Genomic DNA, 24,623 nt, shown 5'->3' with positions numbered 1-24,623 from the left:
ATTTAACATACACAGTACAGGCATACTTCATTTTATTGTGCTTTGCTTTACTGTGCTTGACAGATATTGCATTTTTTAAATAAATTGAAGGTGTGTGGCAACTCTGCATCAAGCAAGTCCACTGGCACCATTTTTCCAACAGCATGTGATGCTCACTTCATGTCTATGTCACATTTTGGCAATTCTCACAGTATTTCAAACTTTTGCATTATTATTATACCTGTTAGGATGATCTGTGATCAATGATCTTTTATGTACTACTGCAATTGTTTTGGGGCACCATAAACTGTGCCTGTATAAGATGGTGAACTTAACTGATAAATGTGTGTGTTCTGACTACTCCGCTGACCAACCACTCCCCCGTCTCTCTCCCTCTCCTTGGGCCTCCTTATTCCCTCCTTAATCCCAACACTCTGGGAGGCCAAGGCGGGTGGATCACGAGGTCAGGAGATCGAGACCATCCTGGCTAACACGGTGAAACCCCGTCTCTATTAAAATTCAAAAAAATTAGCTGGGCGCGGTGGTGGGCGCCTATAGTCCCAGCTACTCGGGAGGCTGAGGCAGGAGAATGGCATGAACCTGGGAGGTGGAGCTTGCAGTGAGCCGAGATTGCGCCATTGCACTCCAGCCTGGGCAACACAGTGAGACTCCATCTCAAAAAAAAAAAAAAAAAAAGTAAGTAGTGTTTGGGTGAAGGGGAAAGGACAAGATGGAGGAAGGTGAACAAGAAGGCATAATCCATGTTGCTTCCGGGTTCTGCCTCACCAACTTTCCCGCGCGCGAAGATGCAGATCAACCGAGCATGCGCCAGGTGATGTCAATCCGAAGAGATCGAAACTTACCTGGCCACGCCTACGGAGACGTCCCTATCACACCCTTATCCTGCCCACTGCCCTCCCCCTTCCAGTACCAATGCATAAAAGTCTGCCACTGGCAGGAGCCAGTGTGACTTCTTTGGCCCCCGCATTTGAGGACCGGAGAACATCACCCGAGAGCGCCGGCGCGACTTCCCTGGCCCCCCACACCTGAGGACCAGAGAACTTCGCCCGAGAGTGTATGCATATTTGCAATAAAAGACTGCCACTTTCTTATGTACTTTGGCCTCATGTTTAATTACTTAGCTCTCGTAAATTAAGTTACATTAAATTAAATTAAATTAAAACAAGTAGGCCAATTAGTAACTCTACAATGGACTCTAAGTGTTCAAGTGAAAGGAAGAGTGGCATGTCCCTCACTTTAAATCAAAAGCTAGAAACAATTAAGCTTAGTGAAAAAGGCAAGTCAAAAGCTAATACAGGCCAAAAGCTAGGCCTCTTGTGCCAGTTAGCCACATTGTGAATCCAAAGAGAAAGTTCTTACAGGAAATCAAAAGTGCTATTTTAATGAAAAATGAGTAACATGAAAGCAAAACAGCCTTATTCCTAATGTGGAGAAAGTTTTAGTGGTCTGGATACATGATCAAAGCAGCCACAACATTCCCTTAGGCCAGAGCCTAACCCAGAAGAGGGTCTTAACTCTCTTAAATTCTATGAAGGCTGAGAGAATTGAGAAATTGCAGAATTTTGAAACTAATATGAATTTTTAGGAAGGAAGCTGTTCTTCATTACATAAAATTACAAGGTAAGGCTGGGCACAGTGGCTCACACCTGTAATCCCAGCACTTTGGGAGGCCAAGGTGGGCAGATCTCCTGAGGACAGGAGTTAGAGATCAGCCTGGCCAATATGGCAAAAATACAAAAATTACTAAATTACTACTAAAAATACAAAAATTAGCCAGGTGTGGTGTCATGCACCTGTAATCCCAGCTACTCAGGAGGCTGAGGCAAGAGAATTGCTTGAGCTCAGAAGGCGGAGGCTGCAGTGAGCTGAGACCTTGCCACTGTACCACAGCCTGGGCAACTCTGTCTCCAAAAAAAAAAAAAAAAAAAAAAATGTGTAAGGTGAGGCAGCATGTGCTCATGTAGAAGCTGCAGCAAGTTATCCAAAAGATCTGGCTAAACCCTGTCTCTAGTGTAGCTACCTGATGAAGGTGGCTACACTAAACAATAGATTTTTTTTTTTTTTTTCTGAGACGGAGTCTTGCTCTGTAGCCCAGACTGGAGGGCAGTAGTGGGATCTCCGCTCAGTGCAAGCTCCGCCTCCTGGGTTCTCGCCATTCTCCTGCCTCAGCCTCCAGAGTAGCTGGGACTACAGGCGCCTGCCACCACGCCCAGCTAATTTTTTTTTGTATTTTTAGTAGAGATGGGGTTTCACCCTGTTAGCCAGGATGGTCTCGATCTCCTGACCTCGTGATCCGCCCGCCTCGGCCTCCCAAAGTGCTGGGATTACAGGCGTGAGCCAACACGCCCGGCTGACAATAGATTTTTAATGTGGATGAAACAGCTTTATATTGGAAGAGGATGCCATCTAGGACTTTCATAGCTAGAGAGGAGAAGTCAATGCCCGATTTCAAAGGACTGGCTAATTCTCTTGTTAGTGGCTAATGTAGTAGCTGTCTTTAAGTTGAAGCCAATGTTCATCATTCTGAAAATCCTAGCGCCCTTAAGAATTATGCTAAATCGGCCGGGCGCGGTGGCTCAAGCCTGTAATCCCAGCACTTTGGGAGGCCGAGACGGGCGGATCACAAGGTCAGCAGATTGAGACCATCCTGGTTAACACGGTGAAACCCCGTCTCTACTAAAAAATACAAAAAAACTAGCTGGGCGAGGTGGCAGGCGCCTGTAGTCCCAGCTACTCGGGAGGCTGAGCCAGGAGAATGGCGTAAACCCGGGAGGCGGAGCTTGCAGTGAGCTGAGATCGGGCCACTGCACTCCAGCCTGGGCGACAGAGCTAGACTCCTCTCAAAAAAAAAAAAAAAAAAAAAAAAGAATTATGCTAAATCTACATTGCCTATGCTGTAACAACGGAACAAGAAAGCCTGGATGACAGCATGTCTCTTTAACAGCACGGCTTACTGAGTAGTTTAAGTGTACTGTTGAGAACTACTGCTCAGAAAATATCACTCACTGCTCATTGATAACGCACCTAGTTACCCAAGAGCTCTGATGGAGATCTACAAGATTTATCTTTTCATGCCTGCTACACAATATCCATTCTGTAGCCCATGGATCAAGGAATCATTTTGACTTTCAAGTCTTATTATTTAAGAAAATACATTTCATGGCTGGGCACAGTGGCTCACGCCTGTAAAAAATACAAAAATTAGCCAGGCATGGTGGTGCACACCTGTAATCCCAGCTACTTAGGAGGCTGAGGCAGGAGAATCGCTTGAACCTGGGAGGCGGAGGTTGCAGGAGACTCCGTCTCCACACACACACACACACACACACACACACACAAAATCAAACTGCACTGCATGCTACAGACAAATATTTTGTGAAAGGAAGGCTCAATGTGGCAAACTTCATTGTCTTATTTTAAGAAATTGCCACAGCCACTACAACCTTCAGCAACAACCACCCTAATCAGTCAGTAGCCATCTACATGGAGGAAGACCCTCCATGAGCAAAAAGAATACAACTCACTGAAGGCTCAGATAATTCTTAGCATTTTTTAGCAATAATTTTGAAATTAGGTATGTACAGTTTTTGTTTTTGTTTTTTCTTCTGAGACGGAGTCTCCCTCTGTCGCCCAGGCTGGAGTGCAATGGCACGATCTTGGCTCAGCCTCCTGACTAGCCGGGATTACAGGCATCCGCCACCATGTCCGGCTAATTTTTGTATTTTTAGTAGAGACGGGGTTTCACCATGTTGGCCAGGCTGTTCTGGGACTCCTGACTTCAGGTAATCCACCCGTCTCAGCCTCCCGAAGTGCTGGGATTACGGGTGTGAGCCACCACGCCCGGCCAGGTACATTTTTTTTTTAACACATAATACTATTGCATACTTAACACACTACAGTGTAAACATGACTTTTATATGCACTAAGATATAAAAAAATTCGTATGACCGCGCTTTATTGCAGTGGTCTGGAACAGAACCCGCCATACTTTCGACGTATGCCTGTCTGTTGGTCATTTCAATGTGATTCAGTCATGTTACAGGTCTGTCATATAATGGTAGCGAGACAGAAGATGTAGGTTCTACTATTAGTAGAACTTCCAGATGGCTTAAGAAAAAAAATCTGTAAACTAACAGGGTTGGCATATAGTATTCCTGTTTTCCAGCTTTACCATTCTTGCTTCTGTAATTCTGTGATTATGGACACACAACACACACATACGTTCAAACCTCCATTGTAACAAGAATTTTAAAGCATAATATTCCTTAGCATATTATTGCTAACATGGGTCTATTCTGAGACTAGAAAAATATTCATAGCCATTAGTAAAGAAACACCACTAAAAATAGCTTAGAAATATTTAAATATATAGGCCAGGCACGGTGGCTCACGCTTGTAATCCCAGTACTCTGGGAAGCGAAGGAGGGCGGATCACCTGAGGTCGCTCGAGACCAGCCTGACCAACATGGGAAACCCTGTCTCAACTAAAAATACAAAACTAGCCGGGCATGATGGCACATGCCGGTAATCCCAGCTACTAGAGAGGCTGAGGCAGGAGAATCGCTTGAACCTGGGGTGGCGGAGGTTACGGTGAGCTGAAATCGTGCCATTGCACTCCAGCCCTGGGCAACAAGAGCGAAACTCCATCTCAAAAACAAAAAAAAAAACAAAAAAAAAAAAGAAAGAAAAAAATATTTAAATGCTTCAGTGATTTCAATATTTTATTTCCAATCGCGCCGTGGGAATAAGGAAATATATACAAAATGATACCGCGCGGCGTCCTCGGGTCCTTCTAAGTCTGCGCCAGTATGTAAGGATAATACTTAATCGCGCTGTAACTGCCTTTGCATTGGGCAAACCCGGGTTACTGAACTGCTGAGGGTGGGGGGCGGAGAATGGAAAGACGCCCGGAGCCGGGTCTGAGGCTTTAACAGAAGTAGTAACGGCGGGACGACGTCAAGCCCTGGCGCGGCTGTGGGGGCGGCGGCCAGCCGAGGGGCCGGGGGGGTGGCAGGCGCCGGGCGCGCCAGGCCTGGGCCGCGGCCTCGGGAGCGGGTGTGGCGGGCGCTGCGTCCGCTCAGGCCGAGCGTCTCCCGGCGCGAGTTCGCCCCGTCCCGCCTCTTCCCCTTACCACGTAGCCCCCCCACACGTAGAGGAAGTTTCCGTCCACCACGGCGCAGTGGCCGCTGCGTTCCTCCGCCACGCAGAACAGCTGTGAGTCCGCCATTCGCGCCTCGCTGGCCCGCCGCTTGTCGCGCCACAGCCCCTGCCCGCCCGGCGGCCTAGCCTCCAGTCCCGACTGCTCCACGCACGAACGGAACGCGGCGAGGGTCGAGATTGGTGGAAGGCGGAGTCAGTGCGTCTGCGACGTCCCGCGGCTTTCGCTCGGGGAGTAGAGCGAGGGGCGGCGCGGCTGCGGAGGGACGTCTGGCTCCTCGCAGTGGGGAAGGGGCCTGGGGTTCCCACGCGCAGATTCCTTCTTTCTTGGAATTGTGTTTTGGCAGTACAGCCTCGTTTAGTAGTCAGTCTGTAGTCAAATTCCTTGATTATCTCAAAATGTCGTTTCTACAGTTGGTTTGTCCAGCATTGTAATTCGTTGTTAACGCTTTATGTCTTTTTTACTCTAGAATAGCTTCTCTCCCTTCTCTCTTGTGCCATTGGTTTGTTATATGGATTAGTTTTCTTATTTTCCTACAGCCTTCTGGGTTTGGTTCCTCAATGTCCTTTCTCATTAACTTGTGCAAGCTTTCCCCGTATTTCTTTTAGGCTGGAAGCTGTATCTAAAAGCTTTATTAGATTCTAGTTCAGATTTTTTTTGGAAAATACTTCATATTGCATCACATTAGAAGGCACTTAAGTGTGGTGCAACTTAATGATACTTTCTATTGTTTATTTTTGACGACACAAATAAACAGTATCTGCTCCTTTTCTTACACAAAAGGAAGTATATACAGTGTTCCTTAACTTGCTCTTTTCACTTGACAATCCATATCAGGGTACAGCGGTCTCCTCAGTCCTTTTTTTAGCTTCATAGCACTCCACTGATTGGAGGTGTCATAGCTTATTCAAACAGGTTATTGATGGACATATCGGTTATTTCCAGGTTTTTTGGCTATCATAAATAATGCTGCGATGAATAACGTTATGCATATGTTATTTTGTATTTGTAGAAGCCTATCTTTGGAGTGGAGTTCTAGATGTGGAATCCTATTTAACTTTACAAGATGTAACTGGATTTCCCTCAATAGGAGTTGCGTGCCGGGCGCAGTGGCTCACGCCTGTGATCTCACCCCTTTGGGAGGATGGGGTGGGCGGATCACTTGAGCTCAGGAGTTTGAGACCAGCCTGGCCAACCTGGGCAATCCCGTCTCTACTAAAAATGCAAAAATTAGTATGGTGGCGCATACCTGTAATCCCAGCTACTCGGGAGGCAAAGGCAGGAGAATCGCTTGAACCCAGGACGTGGAGGTTGCAGTGAGCCGAGATCGCTGTGGGCAACAGAGCAAGATTCGTTCTCAAAAAAAGAAAAAAGAAAAATTCAAGATAGACAAAAGTGACCTATAGTAATAGAAAGCAGAAAAGTGGTTATTTGGGAGTAGGGAGGCGGAGGGGATTGATAAAAAGGAGTACAGGAAGTGTTCTGGAGTGATGAAAATGTTCTACTGTATCTTGATTGAGGTGGTGGTTACATAGGTGTATACATTTATCAAAATGCATTGAACTGCATACAGATATGTGCATTTTACTTAGTGTAAACTATGTGTCAATTGTAATTCTCACTCCACTTTATTGTTACTAGTAATATTGGTATTGTATTTTTGAAATGGAGCACTTGTCCTCCTGGACTGTAGAGTCTGGTGGAATCTACAGACCAGCAAACAGACAACATACCGTGCAGTAAGTGTGAAAATAGCAAAAGTCCAGGGCACCTTGGGTCTACAGAGGTCCTTTAACTCAGATTGAGGGGAGACAGGGAAGGTTCCTGAGGGAAAGTAAAGTCTAAGCTGAGAACTGAAAGGTGAATGGAAGTTGTTCAGGGAACTTTGATTTGTGAGAGGGAAGAGTCAAGAATATGCCTAGTTTACCAGCTTGGTCACTGGGTGGAAGGTGGGTGGAGCCCTTCACTAGGTTAGTCAATATGGGAGGAGCAACAGGTTTTGGTGGTGGTCCGGGAGGGCAGGGGCAATGGTGAGTTCATTTGGAGGCACAGTGAGTTGGATTTGAAGTCTAAGAGAGCTAAGGGGTAGAGATAGGGATTTTGGAGTCATCAGCATATAATTGTTCATTTAAGTATTGGGACTTTATGAGCTGGCCAGGTGAAGGAGCCATAGAAGAAGAAGTTGAAAATTTATGAGAGAAAGAGAATTGTGATTGGGAAAATTTATGGGAAAATGGGAATTGTGAGGTCAGATTGTGAGAGGAAGCTGGGCAACTGGAATTTATTATTTTCTCTCCAATTTCTTAATATAAAAAATAGCAAACAAAAAAAGTTGAAAAAATAGTTCAAGGAGTACCTGTGTATCTTCCACTCCAGGTTAATAATTATTAATACTACCATACTAGTTTTATACTAGTTTTATTATTAATACTACCATACTAGTTGGTATGTGTGTGTCTATCTTTTTCATTTTGTTGAATTATTTGAGAGTGGGAGGTATAATGTTGCACTTCACACATTTTCTAAAAACAGGGATGTTTACTTACATAACCACAATATTATTACTACACGTAAGAAAATCAACTGTTTTGTTTGTTTGTTTGTTTGTTTTTTGAGACGGAGTCTCGCTTTGTTGCCCAGGCTGGAGTGCATTGTCACATCTCCGCTCATGCAAGCTCCGCCTCCCAGGTTCACGCCATTCTCCTGCCTGAGCCTCCTGAGTAGCTGGGACTACAGGCGCCCGCTACCACGCCCGGCTAATTTTTTGTATTTTTTTTCAGTCCAGACGGGGTTTCACCGTGTTAGCCAGGATGGTCTTGATCTCCTGACCTCGTGATCTGCCCGCCTCGGCCTCCCAAAGTGCTGGGATTACAGGCGTGAGCCACCGTGCTTGGCTGTTATTTCTTGATATAATTTGATATTCAGAATTCCTGAATTGTATTATAACTATAGCTTTTTCTTCCAAACTGGGACCCAAGCAAAGCTTACCTATTGCATTTGGTTGTTAAGTTCTTTTAGTCTTTTTTTTTTTTTTTTTTTGAGACAGAGTCTTGCTCTGTCGCCCAGGGCAGAGTGCAATGGCACAATCTCAGCTCACTGTAACTTCCGCCTCCCAGGTTCAAATGATTCTCCTGCCTCAGCCTCCCGAATAGCTGGGATTACAGGTGCCTACCACCACGCCCGGCTAATTTTTGTATTTTTAATAGAGATGGGGTTTCACCATATTGGCCAGGCTTGTCTCGAACTCCTGACCTCAGGTGATCTGCATACCTCAGCCTCCCAAAGTGCTGGGATTACAGGTGTGAGCCACTGCCCATGGCCGGTTTTTGTTGTTCTTTTTTGTTTTTGAGACAGAGTCTCACTGTGTGGCCCAGGCTGGAATGCAGTGGCATGAACTTAGCTCACTGAAACCTCTGCCTCCTGGGTTCAAGCAATTCTCCTGCTAAGTTTGATACTTGATTAAGGTGGTAACCTCTGAATGTTCCATTGTAAAAGTGCATTTTCCCCTGTATAATTATCAGTTATCCGGAGGATGATATTTTGGGACTGTGCAAATATCCATTTCCTAAAACACTTTACTTAATAGCTTTATCATTTTATGTCCCTGTTCCCCCTCCTTTCCTGCCCATAGGTAACCATTTATTCCTTGTTCATCCTTCTAGGGGGTAAGCAAATAATCCCCATTATTTGTGCATTCCTTATTTGCGAATTCACCTATTCACTAACATTTATTTGTAATGCCCAAATCAATGTTGGAAGCTTTCATGTTCTTTTGAGGACATGCATAGAGAAGCAGAACATTTGAGTTGCCTATCACGTACATTCCCAGATGAGGTTAAACAGAGTGACACTGCCTTCTTGTGTCATCTCTCATACTATAAGTAAATGTCCCTTTTCTGGTACATTTAGTGCTGTATTTTCAGCATTTTTGCTATTTTTGTTGGTGATTTTGCTGTTTAAAGTTGCCTCCAAGCACAGTGCTAAAGTTTTGTCTAGTATTTGAAGGTTCAAGAAGGTTGTAATGTGCCTTATGGAGAAAATACATGTAATAAATAAGCTTCCTTCAGCTATGAGTTATAGGGCTGTTGGCCCTGAGTTCAGTGCTAATGAATCACAATATAAAGATGTTTTTAAATAAAAACACACATAAAACAAGGTTATATATTCGTCAGTTGATGAAAACATTGTCACCAGACGCTCACAGGAACTTAATTCTGTACTTCCCGTAGTAGCAATGGTTTAGTATTCACTAATTATTTGTTGGTGGCTACTAATAAAATCTAACTATCACAGGTACAGTAATGAGAATTAACTGTATGTTTTTCTATTCCTATCTCCTAACCTTTCTTACATAAAAATTAAAAATTTCTTTGTACTTTTTGTCTTTGAAAAATAATTCACTAAATAAAGAGAACTGTGTTCAAAAATCACTTGTGATGTTATGTTACCAATTTAATATGCAATTAGGTATATTGGTTTTAGTATGCATTCAATTTTAAGCTCACCTTTTTATTTTCTATTTTTTGAATACGTAAGACATACACATGCATTAAAAGTCTCACTGTAAAGAAAGTTTTCACTTTCATCCCTATCCCCTCACCCCTTTATAGTTAATCATTTTTGTGGTCTCTGGTTTAACCTTCCAGAGTTGTTTTGTTGTTGTTGTTTTGAGACAGTCTGGCTCTTGTTGCCTAGGCTGGAGTGCAATGGCGCCATCTTGGCTCAGGGCAACTTCCGCTTCTCGGGTTCAAACGATTCTCCTGCCTCAGCCTCCCGAGTAGCTGGGATTACAGGCATGCACCACCATACCCGGCTAATTTTTTTGTATTTTTGTAGAGATGGGGTTTCTCCATGTTGGTCAGGCTGGTCTCAAACTCTCGACCTCAGATGATCCGCCCACCTCGGCCTCCCAAAGTGCTGGGATTACAGGCGTGAACCACTGTGCCCGGATTTTTTTGTTTTTGAGATAGAGTCTTGCTTTGTTGTCCAGGCTGGAGTGGTGGCATTGGCTCACTGCACCCTCCACCCCCGAGGCTCAAGAGATTCTCCTGCCTCAGCCTCTCAGGAGCTGGGATTACAGGCACGCGCCACCACACCTGGCTAATTTTTGTATTTTTTTGTATTTTCTTTTTTTGGTGGAGACGGGCTTTCACCATGTTGTCCCGGCTGTTCTCGAACTCTTGGCCTCAAGTGATCTGCCAGCGTCGGCCTCCCAAAGTTCTGGGATTACAGATGTGAGCCACCGCGCCCGGGCCCAGAGGTTTTTTAAAATGCAAAAACTAATACATATATTTTTGTTTCCCTTCCTTCATTAAACTGCGCTTTTTTAAAAAAGAAAAAAAAACTGTATACGTTGGAGGTCACTATATTGGTACTGCGAAATCATCCTCATGTTTTATTTTTATTTTTATTTATTTTTATTTTTTGAGACGGAGTCTCGCTCTGTCGCCCAGGCTGGAGTGCAGTGGCCAGATCTCAGCTCACTGCAAGCTCTGCCTCCCGGGTTCACGCCATTCTCCTGCCTCAGCCTCCCGAGTAGCTGGGACTATAGGCGCCCGCCACCTCGCCCGGCTAGTTTTTTGTATTTTTTAGTAGAGACGGGGTTTCACCGTGTTAGCCAGGATGGTCTCGATCTCCTGACCTCGTGATCCGCCCATCTCGGCCTCCCAAAGTGCTGGGATTACAGGCCTGAGCCACCGCGCCCGGCCTCCTCCTCATGTTTTACAAGCCGCGTGTTTACTTATAAGTACTCCATGGTTTAGTCAACTCATTGGAGCAAGCGTTTTGAAGTGTGGCGGATTGACAGTCCACTTGGAATCAGAATACCTGAGTTCAGATCCTGACTCCACCACTTAACTCGTCGTTTCATCTTGAGCAAGTCCTTTACCATTTTTGTGTCTCAGTTTTCTCATCTATAAAATGAGGCTGTTGTGGAAAAGACAGCACAGAGCTCATCGGGCTGTCATGAGCAACACATCAATTCACACATTTAAAGTGCTTATGACAGTGCATGGCGCATACGAAGCCCTCAAGTTAAATAAAAATGGGGTAGGTGGGAGCGATGGAGATTTATAACAGCTTCCAGTAAATGTCGAGGCACAGTATTTCCAGAGCTTGTGCGAAGTAGGGAACCCAACAGCTCTCACGGCCTTCAAAGAAAGGGGATCCTGGGTCCGGGAAGCTCGGCCGCAGTCGTGGAATGTCTAGGGCAGCGGTGAGAGCGCTGTGGCTGGCTCAACGCAGCCCGACACCAGGGAAGACGCTCTGGCCCTCAATTTCCCAGCAGCAAAGGAGCGCGAGGTGATCTCCACTTTCAGCCTACTCGGTCCGGGGTTGCAAACTGCTAGGTGCGAGTGGCTGCGGCGCAGGCAGCCGGGACCAAGCAGGGATCGTAACAGCGTCCAGCGCGACCCGGGACAGGTCCGGGGGCGGAGCTGGGCCGGGGCTCGCCCGGGAAGGGGCGGAGCTGCGGCGGTGGCGCCAAATCGCGAATATGGCGCCGGAGCGGTTGCGGAGCCGGGCGCTCTCTGCCTTTAAGTTGCGGGGCTTGCTACTCCGGGGGTGAGTGGGCTTGGGCAGCTGAGGGGCGAGAGGGAAGAGCTGGGGCCCGGCTGCCTCGTGCGGCAGCGGGACGCACCGCGGCGGCTCCCCGCGCGCGGAGAGGGGGCTTGACCTTAAATGACAGAGTTCTAAGAAGCGGCCGGGCGTGGTGGTTCACGCCAGTAATCCCACCACTTTGGGAGGTCGAGGCTGGCGGATCACGAGGTCAGGAGATCGAGACCATCCTGGCCAACATGGTGAAGCCCCGTCTCTACTAAAAATACAAAAATTAGCTGGGCGTGGTGGCGCGCGCTTGTAGTCCCAGTTACTCGCGAGGCTGAGGCAGGAGAATCGCTTGAACCCAGGAGGAGGAGGTTGCGGTAAGCCGATATCGCGCGACTGCACTCCATCCTGGCGACAGAGAGAAACTCCATTTTAAAAAAAAAAGTTCTAAGATCTTGAGGCTGCCGTGCCTTCTTTGGTTTCACCGACCTGTGCAAGGAGTTTAATGTTTCTTCTAGGCGGGCCCGGGCTCTTTTCACGTGTCAAACTGAGCCCGAGAAGTGGCAACCTGTCTATGGCAGCCGGTTATCAGCGTTGTGACCCGGTCAGCTCTCAGGCTCCCAGGAAGGTTGCTGAGACAGCAGATGAGAGACCCAAAACAGCCCGCTCGCACGTCTGCAGTTGCCAATTTATGTGAAAGTCAGGTTTCCTGGGCATATCTGTGTTTCTGAGGACCTATAGAACATACTAACCTTTCCAAGATTTTTCTCATTAAATCTGTTACGTGTTTTAGTTCTGTGTGTATTTTTTTTTTTTTTTTGAGACATGGTCTCACTGTCGCCCAAGCTGGAGGGCAGTGATGCGAACTTGACTTACTGCAGCCTCAACCTCCTGGGCTCAAGTAGCTGGGACTACAGGCGTGGGCCACCATACCTGGCTAATTTTTTGTTGTATTTTTTGTAGAGACGGGGTCTGGCTCTGTTGCCTAGCCTGGTCTTGAACTCCTGGGCTCAAGTAATCCTCCCGCTGTGGCCTCCCAGAATGCTGGAATTACAGGTGTGAACCACCGTGCCTGGCCTAGAACACAATATTTTATACATATTTAAATACCTGCTGAACTGGATATACCTCATTGTATCTGTTTTTATTGCTCTCGTGTGTGTAGATTTTTGGTTGGTTTTTGTGAGTTTTATGGGACTTTTAACTGTACTTTGGGTTAGTAATGGATATACCTTGGGGGAAAATAATGAGTTTTGTTCAATTGGTCCTTGACATTTTGAAAGCATGAGCAACTGATGAATTAACTTTCTTTTCACTTAGAATTTGACCTAATATTAAGCTTTTGTTCATTAATTATTTCAGTCATAAGTATACTTAAATCTTTTAGCTGCAAAGCACTGTGCTAGGGCAAGGGGGTGCAAGAGAGAGCAAGAGCTTTGTAGGGGGCAGATAGTGTATTCTATTGCTGCATGACAAATTACCCCACAACTTAGAGGCTAAAACAGTACACATTTATTATCTTACATTTTCTGTGGGTTAGGAATTCAGGTGTGGCTTCGTTGGGTCCTCAACTTCAGGGTCTTTTCACAAGGTTGCAGTCAAGATGGATCATCTCAAATGTTGACCAGGCAGCATTCGCTTCAAGCTCATTCAGTTGTTGGCAGGATTCAGTTCCTGATTGCCTTGCAGGCTGTTGGCTGGAGGCTACCCTCAGTCGCTTGCCATGTGTGCCCCCGACATGGCTTCATCAAGAAAGAGAGTCCGCTAGTAACTCTGAAGTAACCTAATCAAGGAAGTGACATCTTGTTATTTTTAAATTTTTTCTTTTCACTTTTAAATTTTACTTTCAAAATTACAATACAGTAAGTTTTTCTATCCCTTTTGCTATATTCTATTTTTAGGAACAAGTTACTAGGTCCAGCCCACACTTAAGGGCAGGGGATTACATAGGTGTAACTACTAGGAGTAATGGATTATTGGGGGCCATCTTAGAAGTCTGTCTACCATGGATATTAAATGACTATTTCACAGCTATTTAATCTAATTGTGAAAGGGATTTCAGGAAAGAAGTGCTATGAGAGTGTATAATAACGTGTATAAACTGCTGTAGAGTCAGGGAAAAACTTCACTTCAGAAGTGGTTTGGGCTGACTGTTAAAGAATGAGCAGGACTTGGTGGTTCATGCCTGTAATCCCAGCACTTTGGGAGGCAGAGGCGGGCGGATCACGAGGTCAGGAATTCGAGACCAACCTGGACAACAAAGTGAAACCCCATCTCTACTAAAAATACAAAAATTAGCCGGGCCTGGTGTTGCGCGCCTGTAATCTCAGCTACTCAGGAGGCTGAGGCAGGAGAATAGCTTGAACCCGGGAGGTGGAGGTTGCAGTGAGCCGAGATTGCGCCACTGCACTTCAGCCTGAGCGAGAGAGCAAGACTCTATCTCAAAAAAGAAAGAAAAAAAAAAAAAAAAAAAAAGAACAGGACCTGACTAGGTGGAGAGAAAAGTGGGAGAAAATGGCCATGTAAAGACCCCAAAGCAGGAGAGTGCCAGGAAGGCCAGGGACATGGTATGAGCTTAATGGGATTTGGCAGGGGCAAGATCCTGTATGGCTTTGCAGGTTTTGGTCTATGCTAAGAACTGTCCCAAGACGTACCCAAAATGTATATGATTTTAGGGACTCATGGTCAAATATTTATGGACCACTTTCAAGTGTATTTAGAACCCTGTGGAAGGATGGCACAGACTTCTAAGTTACAGTTTTAAAGTTATCTATAATAACTCAGTTCTCAGTTATCTATAATAAATTGGAGAGATGCAACACCTACACACAAAACAACTAATAAGCAACCCAACATATAGAACAATTAGTGTGATGACTATAACAATAATATGTGAAATGTTAAGTTGTGCGCTACAAATACAGAATGGCATGTAATTAGCTAATTGTTTAATACAGTAATCAGCAATAATATTGATGTGAGGTGTAAAGTTGTGTGCTGCAAATACAGAATGGCATGTAATGGCATGTAACTAGTTAATACTGTTCATTCTGATCATTATTGGGATTTAAGTCAGGAATTAATGTGATTTTATTTTATTTTATTTATTTATTTATTTTTTGAGACGGAGCCTCTCTCTGTCGCCCAGGTTGGAGTGCAGTGGCGCGATCTCTACTCACTGTAAGCTCCGCCTCTCGGGTTCACGCCATTCTCTCGCCTCAGCCTCCGAGTAGCCGGGACTACAGGCGCCTGCCACCATGCCCAGCTAATTTTGTTTTTGTATTTTTAGTAGAGATGGGGTTTCACCGTGTTAGCCAGGATGGTCTCGATATCCTAACCTTGTGATCTGCCCACCTCGGCCTCCCAAAGTGCTGGGATTACAGGCGTGAGCCACTGCACGCCCAGCTGTGATTTTTTTTTTTTTTTAAATGATGGTCAGACTCATCCATGAAGCAGGTGGCAGTGCCTTAACAATATGCGTATTGTCAGGCCCGAGGGCCTCTTCCATCTTTGTCAAAGGGAGTGCCAACCTCTCTTTTCATATAACACAAATTCATGTGATTTTAATGAGTGTTGTTTCTATGATTATATTCAGATGTCATAGTTTTTTTAAGCCTTTTTCTTTTTTTGAGATGGAGTCTCGCTCTGTCGCCCAGGCTGGAGTGCAGTGGCACGATCTCGGCTCACTGCAAGCTCCGCCTCCCGGATTCACGGCGTTCTCCTGCCTCAGCCTCCCGAGTGTCTGGGACTACAGGTGCCTGCCACCATGCCCGGCTAATTTTTTTGTATTTTTAGTAGAGATGGGGTTTCATCGTGTGTTAGCCAGGATGGTCTCCATCTCCTGACCTCGTGATCTGCCCGCCTTGGCCTCCCAAAGTGCGGGGATTACAGGCGTGAGCCACGACACACGGCCAAGCCTATTTTTTTGTCTTATTTTATAATTGAAAACAGTGATTACTGGAATTTACTTTGAACAAGTGCATTATCAAATTAAATATATGAGTGTCTGTTATGTTCAGGATATGGTGCTTGACATTGAAACAGATGGACTCTTGCCTTAAATGTAGGGTAGTAAGTAGTACAAGGCTAATGTGATATATCAGATCTAAAGTATATGTAAATATGCTTTTTAACAATTTCAGAAGAAAGGGAAGATTGCAGCAGATAGAGCTGGTCTAGAAAGGCTTTTTAGAGGAACGATGTGATTTGAGGCTTTATGTTAGCAAGATATAGGAGGATGATTTTGTTCAGAAAGCACAGGAAAGATGAGTGCTATTTGAAGAAAGAAGTTAGTGTTCTTCCTTTCAGTGCCAGGTTGATGAGTGTTTGCCGCTTTTTGGCAGAAAACTTTTAGCCTTTAATTACTAATGACCTGCCTCATTTTTTCTTTCCTTTTCTTAGTGAAGCTATTAAGTACCTCACAGAAGCTCTACAGTCGATCAGTGAATTAGAGCTTGACGATAAACTGGAAAAGATAATTGATGCAGTTGAAAAGCAACCCTGTAAGTAATATTTTCTGATAACTCCTAAATTGTTAATATAGTTCTGCATCTTCAGTTAGATGTATAGATTTAAAGTGAAGTTGAGGCTTCAGTATTAAGATGTCCCAGTGTTATAAGATGTATGCATGGTAGCATTTCTTCCCAAGGGGTAATACCTTTAGTTTATTTTAATTTTTTTTTCTTTCTTTTTTGGGACGGAATCTCGCTCTGTTGCCCAGGCTGGAGTGCAACGGCGCTATCTCGACTCACTGCAACCCCTACCCCCCAGGTTCAAGCAATTCTCCTGTCTCAGCCTCCTGATTAGGTGGGATTACAGGCACACACCTCCATGTTGGGCTAATTTTTTGTATTTTAGTAGAGACGGGATTTCACTGTGTTGTTCAGCCTGGTCTCGAACTCCTGGGCTCACGCAGTCCACCCGCCTCAGCCTCCCAAAGTGCTAAGATTACAGGTGGGAGCCACCATGCCCGTCCTTCTTTTTTATTTTAACTGTTGAAGACATCCAAACCTTTAATTTAGTTGGAACCTCAAGATATTCCCCAAGGGCCCTTTTATAGTTCCTCTCCCCCAGTGGAGGTGTCACCACCGTGTTTCCTGCACTTGGCTTCTGATTTTGATCTGGTCCTTTACAGTCACTTTGTCTCTCCTAGTGGCTATTACCATGTCATATTTAAGTGAGGTACTCCTAAATGTTTGGGAGGAAAAAAGAGTAAAGTAAGCAGAGCTGCCATCTCTTCTTAATTTCTTCAGGGATTTTTTTTTTTTTTTAATAGAATGGCTAGTCATTTTAACTTAATTTTGTAAGTCTAAGTTAAAGGGCAGAGATAGTAACTTTTCAATAAAAAGCAATTCTACTAATGCACTGATAATGAATATACTAAACAGAGTTGGAAAGCATTTTACTGAAAGCAAACTATAGAAAATAGACTTTTTTTTTTTTTTCTGAGGAGTCTTGCACTGTCACCCAGGCTGGAGTGCAGTGGTGCAATTTCGGCTCACTGCAACCTCTGTCTCCTGGGTTCAAACAATTCTCCTGCCTCAGCCTCCCGAGTAGCTGGGATTACAGGTGTGCACCAATACACCTGGCTAATTTTTGTATTTTTAGTAGAGATGAGGTTTCACTATGTTGACCAGGCTGGTCTCGAACTGCTGACTTCAGGTGATCTCCCGCCTCAGCCTCCCAAAGTGCTGGGATTACAGGTGTGAGCCACCACGCCCGGCGAAAACAGACATTTGTACAAAATTATATAATGCTTGTGATAAGAATAAGTGGGGCCAGACATGGTGGCTCACACCTGTAATCCCAGCACTTTGGGAGACCGAGGCTGGTGGGAATGCCTGAGGTCAGGAGTTCAAGATCAGCCTGGCCAACATGGCAAACCCTGTCTCTACTGAAAATACAAAAATTAGCCAGGCATGGTGGCAGGTGCCTATAATCCCAGCTCCTTGGGAGGCTGAGGCAGGAGAATCGCTGGAACCTGGGAGGCAGAGGTTGCAGTGAGCTGAGATTATGCCACCGCACTCCAGACTGGGTGACAGAATGAGATTCCGTCTAAAAAAAAAAAAAAAAAAAGAATAAGTGGATTTCAAGAAAAGCACATTCTATAAAAGATGGTCGTTTTTTTCTTGAGTATACCAAAGTTATGAAACATAAGGTGACCCAAGAAGGTAGAGGTTTGGGAATTCCTTCAAGGCATTTCCTTTCTACACAGTGCTTCCTTCTTCTCCTTTTTTTTTTTTTATATTTTAGTAAGGGGGGACAGTTTCACTCTGTCACCTAGGCTGGAGTGCAGTGGCACGATCTCGGTTCACTACAACCTCTGCCTCCTGGGTTCAAGTGATTTTCCTGGCCCAGCCTCCTAAATAGCTGGGACTACAGGTGCACGCCACCACACCCACTCTAATTATTTAGTTCTCTAAATAATTAGAGAACTAATTATTTTTAGTAGAGACAAGGTTTCCCCATATTGGTCAGGCTGGTCTTGAACTCCTGACCTCAGGTAATCCACCCACCTTGGCCCCCCAGAGTGCTGGGATTACAGGCGTGAGCCACCACGCCCGGCCCCTCCACTCCTTCTTCGTGTCCTTTTTTGGAAATTCACATCTGTTGAAACATGCCCAAAGAAGCTAGAATGGGACCACCAATACATGAACTAAACCTCTGTTCCACTGTTTTATAATTTGCAGTCCATTTCAGCCGTATACCTGGGGGAGTTTTCTGAGAGACCTCTCTATCCAACCTGTCAGTAAAACTGTATCAGCATGTTTCCTCCTGCCACTGCCACACTGCCATAGGGATTCAGGGACCTTTTTGTTAAATACTTAATACCACAAGCATGGGCATGGAAAGAAGAAATGCTCTTGCCCTCGGAAAAGAAGTCTGATATTTATAGCACCCTAAGGATAGAAGCGGGTATGGCTCACTCTCCACTTGATCTTGGTAGCCAAAAGGCTGAGAAGTGCTGAGTTCACTCTTAATGTTATATAGATGCTAGTCTCTTCAATTATATAGGAAGAAACATACTCCGTGATATAGGATAAATGGTTATTATATCTCATTTTCATTCCTAAAGGCAGAATTTTACATATACCTTTGCTTGAAAATTCCTTTACATTTGAAAATTTAGAAAATGATACTTGTCTCACGCCTGTAATCCCAGCACTTTGGGAGGCCGAGGCGGGCAGATCACGAGGTCAGGAGATCGAGACCATCCTGGCTAACACGGTGAAACCCCTTCTCTACTAAAAATACAAAAAATTAGCCGGGCGTGGTGGCGGGCGCCTGTAGTCCCAGCTACTTGGGAGGCTGAGGCAGGAGAATGGCGTGAACCCGGGAGGTGGAGCTTGCAATGAGCCAAGATCGCACCACTGCACTCCTGCCTGGGTGACAGAGTAAGACTCCGTCTCAAAAAAAAAAAAAAAGAAAAAGAAAATGATACTTGTCTCTGTGTACATTGATTTAAGATGGCACATGGTATTTTGCTTGACAGCATATCAAAGTGATTAAAAGAGCCCACTCTGGAATCAGACCTGGGTTTTTGTTGCTATCTCTTCTAGTTTTTGGGCAAAATTTTCAACCTCTTAAAGTTGTATTTTCCCTATCTATAAGATATGGGCATTTTAACATCAGTCTTACAGGACGTCTACCTAATGGAATAATGCTTGTAAATAAAGTAATGAGCATGGTGCCCCACATTTACTCAGTGCTTAATAAGTGGTAGCTGCTATTGTTATTATTGTTACTATCATGCTCATTGAAACTGAGCAGTTACGACGATAAAGTTATACTAATGTAACCTTATTAAAAGTGAGAGCTTAGAGAATTTTTTTTTTTTTTTGAGATCATGCCAGTGGCATGATCACAGCTCACTGCAGCCTCCACCTCCCTGGGCTCAGGTGATCCTCCCACCTTGGCCTCCTGAGTATCTGGGACTATAGGCGTGTGCCAACCCACCCAGCTAAGTTTTGTATTTTTTGTAGAGATGGGGTTTCACCACATTGCCTGGGCTGGTCTCAAACTCCTGGGCTCAAGCCATCCTCCTGCCTCAGCCTCCCAAAGTGTTAGGATTATAGGTATGAGCCACCGACCCTGGCTCAGAAATGTTCTTATAACTAAACAGGGTTTAGGAAATTAAGGCATTTGATATATATTAAGGTATTGTAACTTTGAGTGTGGAAAACTTTGCAGTGAGCTGAGATTATGCTACCGCACTCCAGACTGGGAGTCTGGAGTGGAAAATTAAGGTATTTGAGATAAGGCTTTTGTTATTGTTCTGACCTAACACTTTTTTCCTCCAAAAACTGTATAATGAGAATCCCAGTATTAATATTTGCAAATTATTTTTGAGAAAAGAGCTGTCTGTGGAAAGAACTAATTTTTTTTTTTTTTTTTTTAAATTTGACTCTGCAATTCTCTTTTCAGTGTCATCAAGCATGATTGAACGATCTGTGGTGGAAGCAGCAGTCCAGGAATGCAGTCAGTCTGTTGATGAAACTATGTATGTGGGTACAGTTAACTTTTTTCCTCATTGGAGGTGTTATTGAGCACTTAGTTTTAATTATTGTCTTGGAAAATTATTAGTGATCAACATTTCCACAGTGGTTGCTGTTGTTATTTCTGTATGTCTTTTTAAATAATGGCTTTCTTTGCAAACCTCATTATTAAATGATTCATCTTTACTGGTTTCTCCTAGGATTTAAAGTTACAATGTTGCTATACCATTCATTACTAACTTTTGCTGCCTACCCAGCCAGTGGATCTGACTTTTTATTCTGTATGCTACAAATGAGTTGAATTGAAATGAATATTCAGAAGTATAATTTACTTTGCTCTTAGGAAAGTACCATGCCCAGAGAAGTTCAGCAACTTTACTTGGTCACATGGTGAATGGCAAATGAGAGTAGGACCTCAGTTTTGTGACTCTACTATCTCATGTTTTTAGGTTTAAGAATTTATATGGCAGTAATTCTTCTGGGTTTTATTTCTGTGAATATCCCTCTTGATATGATACTTCTATCCAAATTCATGGCATTTTATTATGAATTGCCATGGAAAACACTGGGGAAAATGGGCTGAGAGACAGTTTTAACATTGCCACTTCTTTCCTATTTGGGGTAATGGAGGTGATTGAAAGGAGTCATTATCTTTATTTTAGTCAGAAGTTGTAATCTTCTCCGTGTCAGAACTTATAACTGCTAAAAAAAAAAATAAATAAATAAATACAGAAATTGAGGATTTTAAATTTTACCCTTGCAAACTCATTTAAAATACTAGTGTGACCAGGCACAGTGGCTCACGCCTATAATCCCAGCACTTTGGGAGGCCAAGGTGGTTGGATCACTTGAGGTCAGGAGTTCAAGACCAGCCTGGCCAACATGGTGAAACCCCATCTCTACTAAAAATACAAAAATTAGCCGGGCGGTAGTGGGATGCACCTGTAATCCCAGGTACTTGGGAGGCTGAGACAGGAGAATCACTTGAGCCTGGGAGGTGGAGGTTGCAGTGAGCTGAGATCATGCCACTACAGTCCAGTCTGGGTGACAGAGTGAGACCCTGTCTCAAAAAATAAAATAAAATAAATACTAGAGTATAATGAATGTTCTTAAAGCAATCAATAGAAATTCAAAACGATTGTATTAAAGTTTAAGGATTATTATCCTAAAATAGACATTACTCATTGTTTACCCTAAAGTTACCTGTTATTTATTTATTTACTTACTTTCCCCCACATCAATCTGCATTCACTTTATTCTTCTATTTATACATTCTCCTGCTCCCAGATTTGGAGGCAGAACATAATAATATGAGCTCAACAGTCCTGCACAGAGCCATGTACCATATCCCATCAGTTTTCCTTTTCCCAACCCCTGTCTCACCCCCACTCAGTAAAGCCCCTTGTCCAGGTGTTGCTCTTGGGGATAAGAAAGCAGAAAATCAGGCTGGGCGCAGTGGCTCATGCTTGTAATCCCAGCACTTTGGGAGGCTGAGGTGGGCAGATCACCTGAGGTCAGGAGTTCGAGACCAGCCTGGCCAACATACAGTGAAACCGCATCTCTACTAAAAAATACAAAAATTAGCTGGGCATGGTGGTGTATGCCTGTAGTCTCAGCTATTTGGGAAGCTGAGGCAGGAGAATCACTTGAACCCGGGAGGCGGAGATTGCAGTGAGCCAAGATCGTGCCACTCTGCTCCAGCCTGGATGACAGACGAAAAAGAAAAAGAAAAAAAAAGAAAGAATGGGTAGAGAGTCCAGTGAGGGATGGGAGCCTCTTTCCAAGGCACAAGGGGCTACCTCCTCAACATGGCCACTGCTTTGTTCAGATTTGGGTAGTGTGCTGGCCAGGAGCTGGGGGCTGCAGTACCTCCAGCTGATTGAGGAGGCAAGCATTGTGAGGCTGCTGCAGCAGGTCCACAGTGATCACTGAGGCCGGGAGCTGCCACACTCCTGAAGAATGCATGGGGCTTTGTGGGATGCTGTGTTGGTTCTGCACAGCAAGGGCCACACTGTCACGTTTCCTGAACACCATTTCATAAGGGCCTTCCTCAAACATTGTGGCATGTATCACACAGCCCAGAGACCAGACACCAGTCTATTCATCAATGACACAGTGACTGCTCAGGGAAGAGCTCTAGGGCTCAGTAGGAGATGGTGCACTGGGTCGCCTAGTCCTGCAGGGTCAGGGCCTGGTGGGAGACCTTCACTCGAGGCATGCTTGATTCATGGCATCCAAGTCTATTAAAACTGGCTGCCCCTCATCTCCAAGCAAGATACTGGTGGGCTTCAGGTCCCTGTGGGCCTAACCCTTGGCATGAATGGCCTCATGGCTGCTGTAGATACCCAGCAGCAGCTGAAAGATTTGATCATAAGTGAGGAAGTTGCCATCGTCCTTCGGCCTTTCTCTCCATTCCACAGTATACCTCTCTTAAAGAACGGAAGCAGCAGCCAGGCCTCATGCTCAGCACCCTGCTCCCTCAGACAGTAAGCCGTGAGGTAAAGGATTGAAGAGGCAATGCATGTTCGCTTCTTGGCTGGGCCTCCTCCTGGTCCTGCTGCTTGTGACGCAGGATTCACTTCAGGGCGTAGACGTCTCCATCCTGTAACCTCTCCACTAGGTCCACAGAGCTGAACCCACCCTCCCTCAGGTTCTGGATGAAGAAATAGCTATTGTCAATGATGACATTTCCCTAAGAGCAGGCACACAGTGTGTGGCCCATGATGTCTCAGTCATCCTCCTCAAGGACTGTCTGAGGCTGCCAAAGGGCTGGTCCAGGGTGAGTAGGCTCTTCCAGAAAATGCACTACGTGCCCAGGGATCATGATTCTCATCAAGAGTAAACAGGTCCTAGTGATGCCAGTTCTAACAAGGATGGGGTCAGGTGCCTTAAAGCCTCAGGACACATAGCAACTACCAGGCTGCTTCCTCCAACCCCAGCCCACCTTTGGGCAGCCCCTGCTCCCACACCTGCCAGGCCTCAAAGGCAGAGCACAGTTTCAGAGGAGGTGCGAGCCTCAGGCCTATCCCTGGCCTCAGTGTGCAGTGCCAGGGTCAGCCAGCCCACACTCCTCACTGACCTGGCTCGGCTATTTCTGTCAGGCTGTTTATATGTTACAGCCAACCCACATGGAGGTCCAGTGGGGACTGAACGGTAAAGGATTTTTGTACCTTCAGTTGTCAGAATCATTATATCATACCACAATAGAGGCTCTTGTTCTCATAGATGAAGAGAAGGCATGAGAAGTTCAATAACTTACTCAGACTGATCCACCAGAAAATAGTGGAGCAGTGTCTGGAGTCTAGAGTTTCCTCAAGTTTACTGATTCTCAGCTACTCCATACCTGTTACCTCTAGGGTAGCATTAACCTTTTTTGATCATTTTCAATTTGGGAGATAAACATATAATTTTAGGAAAGATTTTTAGGTTGGGATATTTATACAATAGTGCTGTAGAAATTTTTAACTTCTTCTAAACATGGTTGTATTATTAAAAGTGTCTGAAATTAAATATTTTTTTTTGGTTTTCCATCTCTAACACTATATACATATTGTATAAGTCTGAAAGATATGGCCAGAATTGGGGGGGGGGGTTCTTTTTCCATTGTATAACTTTTCCTGGGACACTTTTACATAACATTTTAGATTTGGCAGGATGCGGTGGCTCACGCCTGTAATCCTAGCACTTTGGGAGGCCAAAGCAAGCAGATCATGAGGTCAGGAGTTTAAGACCAGCCTGGCCAACACAGTGAAATCTCATCTCTACTAAAAATACAAAAATTAGCTGGGCGTGGTGGAGGGCACCTGTAATCCCAGCTACTTGGGAGGCTGAGGCAGGAGAATCGCTTGAACCCGGGAGGCAGAGGTTGCAGTGAGCCGAGATTGTACCACTGCACTCCAGCCTAGGTGACAGAAGTAGACTCCATCTCAGACAAACAAGCAAACAACAAACAAAAAAACATTTTAGATTTTTTAAATTGTTGGGGTTGGGCATGGTGGCTCATGACTGTAATTCCAGCACTTTGGGAGGCTGAGGCAGGCGGATCACTTGAGGTTAGGAGTTTGAGACCAGCCTGGCCACTATGGCAAAACTCTTTCTCTACTAAAAATACAAAAATTAGCTGGGTGTGGTGGCACATGCCTGTAATCCCAGCTACTTGAGAGGCGGGAGAATTGCTTGAGGCCAGGACAAAGAGGTTGCAGTGAGCCAAGATCACACCCCAGCCTGGGCATCAGAGTGAGACTGTCTCAAAAAACAAAACAAAAACAAAAACAAAAAAATAAAAATTGTTGGAACTTAATCATATCCTTTAATAATACTGTAGCTCATGGCCGGGCACGGTGGCTCATGCCTATAATCCAGCACTTTGGGAGGCTGAGGCAGGCGGATCACCTGAGGTTGGGAGTTAGTGACCAGCCTGACCAACA

General features: G+C 44.8%; 2 protein-coding genes, 1 non-coding gene and 1 pseudogene across 6 annotated transcripts in view; 1 reads left to right on the top strand and 3 right to left on the bottom strand.

Moving 5' to 3' along the window:
- KLHDC1 (kelch domain containing 1) overlaps positions 1–5,310 on the bottom strand; it is a 62,782-nt gene extending 57,472 nt beyond the window's left edge. Inside the window, exon 1 of the mRNA XM_025392237.1 lies at positions 5,132–5,310. Within this exon, the coding sequence (XP_025248022.1) occupies positions 5,132–5,227 (96 nt within the window). The 5' untranslated portion in view covers positions 5,228–5,310. The remainder of the gene's footprint in view (positions 1–5,131) is intronic.
- Positions 5,311–11,433: 6,123 nt separating this feature from the next.
- Positions 11,434–24,623, top strand: part of POLE2 (DNA polymerase epsilon 2, accessory subunit) — a 52,080-nt gene continuing 38,890 nt past the window's right edge. For 2 of the 4 annotated variants that reach the window (XM_025391696.1, XM_025391695.1), the window contains exons 1-3: positions 11,480–11,719; positions 16,103–16,203; positions 20,126–20,201. In XM_025391696.1, the coding sequence (XP_025247481.1) occupies positions 11,652–11,719; positions 16,103–16,203; positions 20,126–20,201 (245 nt within the window). In that variant the 5' untranslated portion in view covers positions 11,480–11,651. Of the gene's footprint in view, positions 11,720–16,102; positions 16,204–20,125; positions 20,206–24,623 lie in introns of all 4 variants that reach the window. The other 2 variants (XM_025391698.1, XM_025391699.1) reach the window with 2 other exon arrangements.
- LOC112629609 lies at positions 15,125–15,250 on the bottom strand. Its single transcript, XR_003120698.1, has one exon. It is a non-coding gene; the product is annotated as a U6atac minor spliceosomal RNA (small nuclear RNA).
- Positions 22,021–22,918, bottom strand: LOC112628642 (annotated as a pseudogene).

Source organism: Theropithecus gelada, chromosome 7b (assembly GCF_003255815.1).
Source record: "Theropithecus gelada isolate Dixy chromosome 7b, Tgel_1.0, whole genome shotgun sequence".
In the NCBI taxonomy this organism is placed as follows: domain Eukaryota; kingdom Metazoa; phylum Chordata; class Mammalia; order Primates; family Cercopithecidae; genus Theropithecus; species Theropithecus gelada.
Note: the sequence above shows the minus strand (reverse complement) of the source record. Positions and strands in the feature narration are given on the sequence as shown.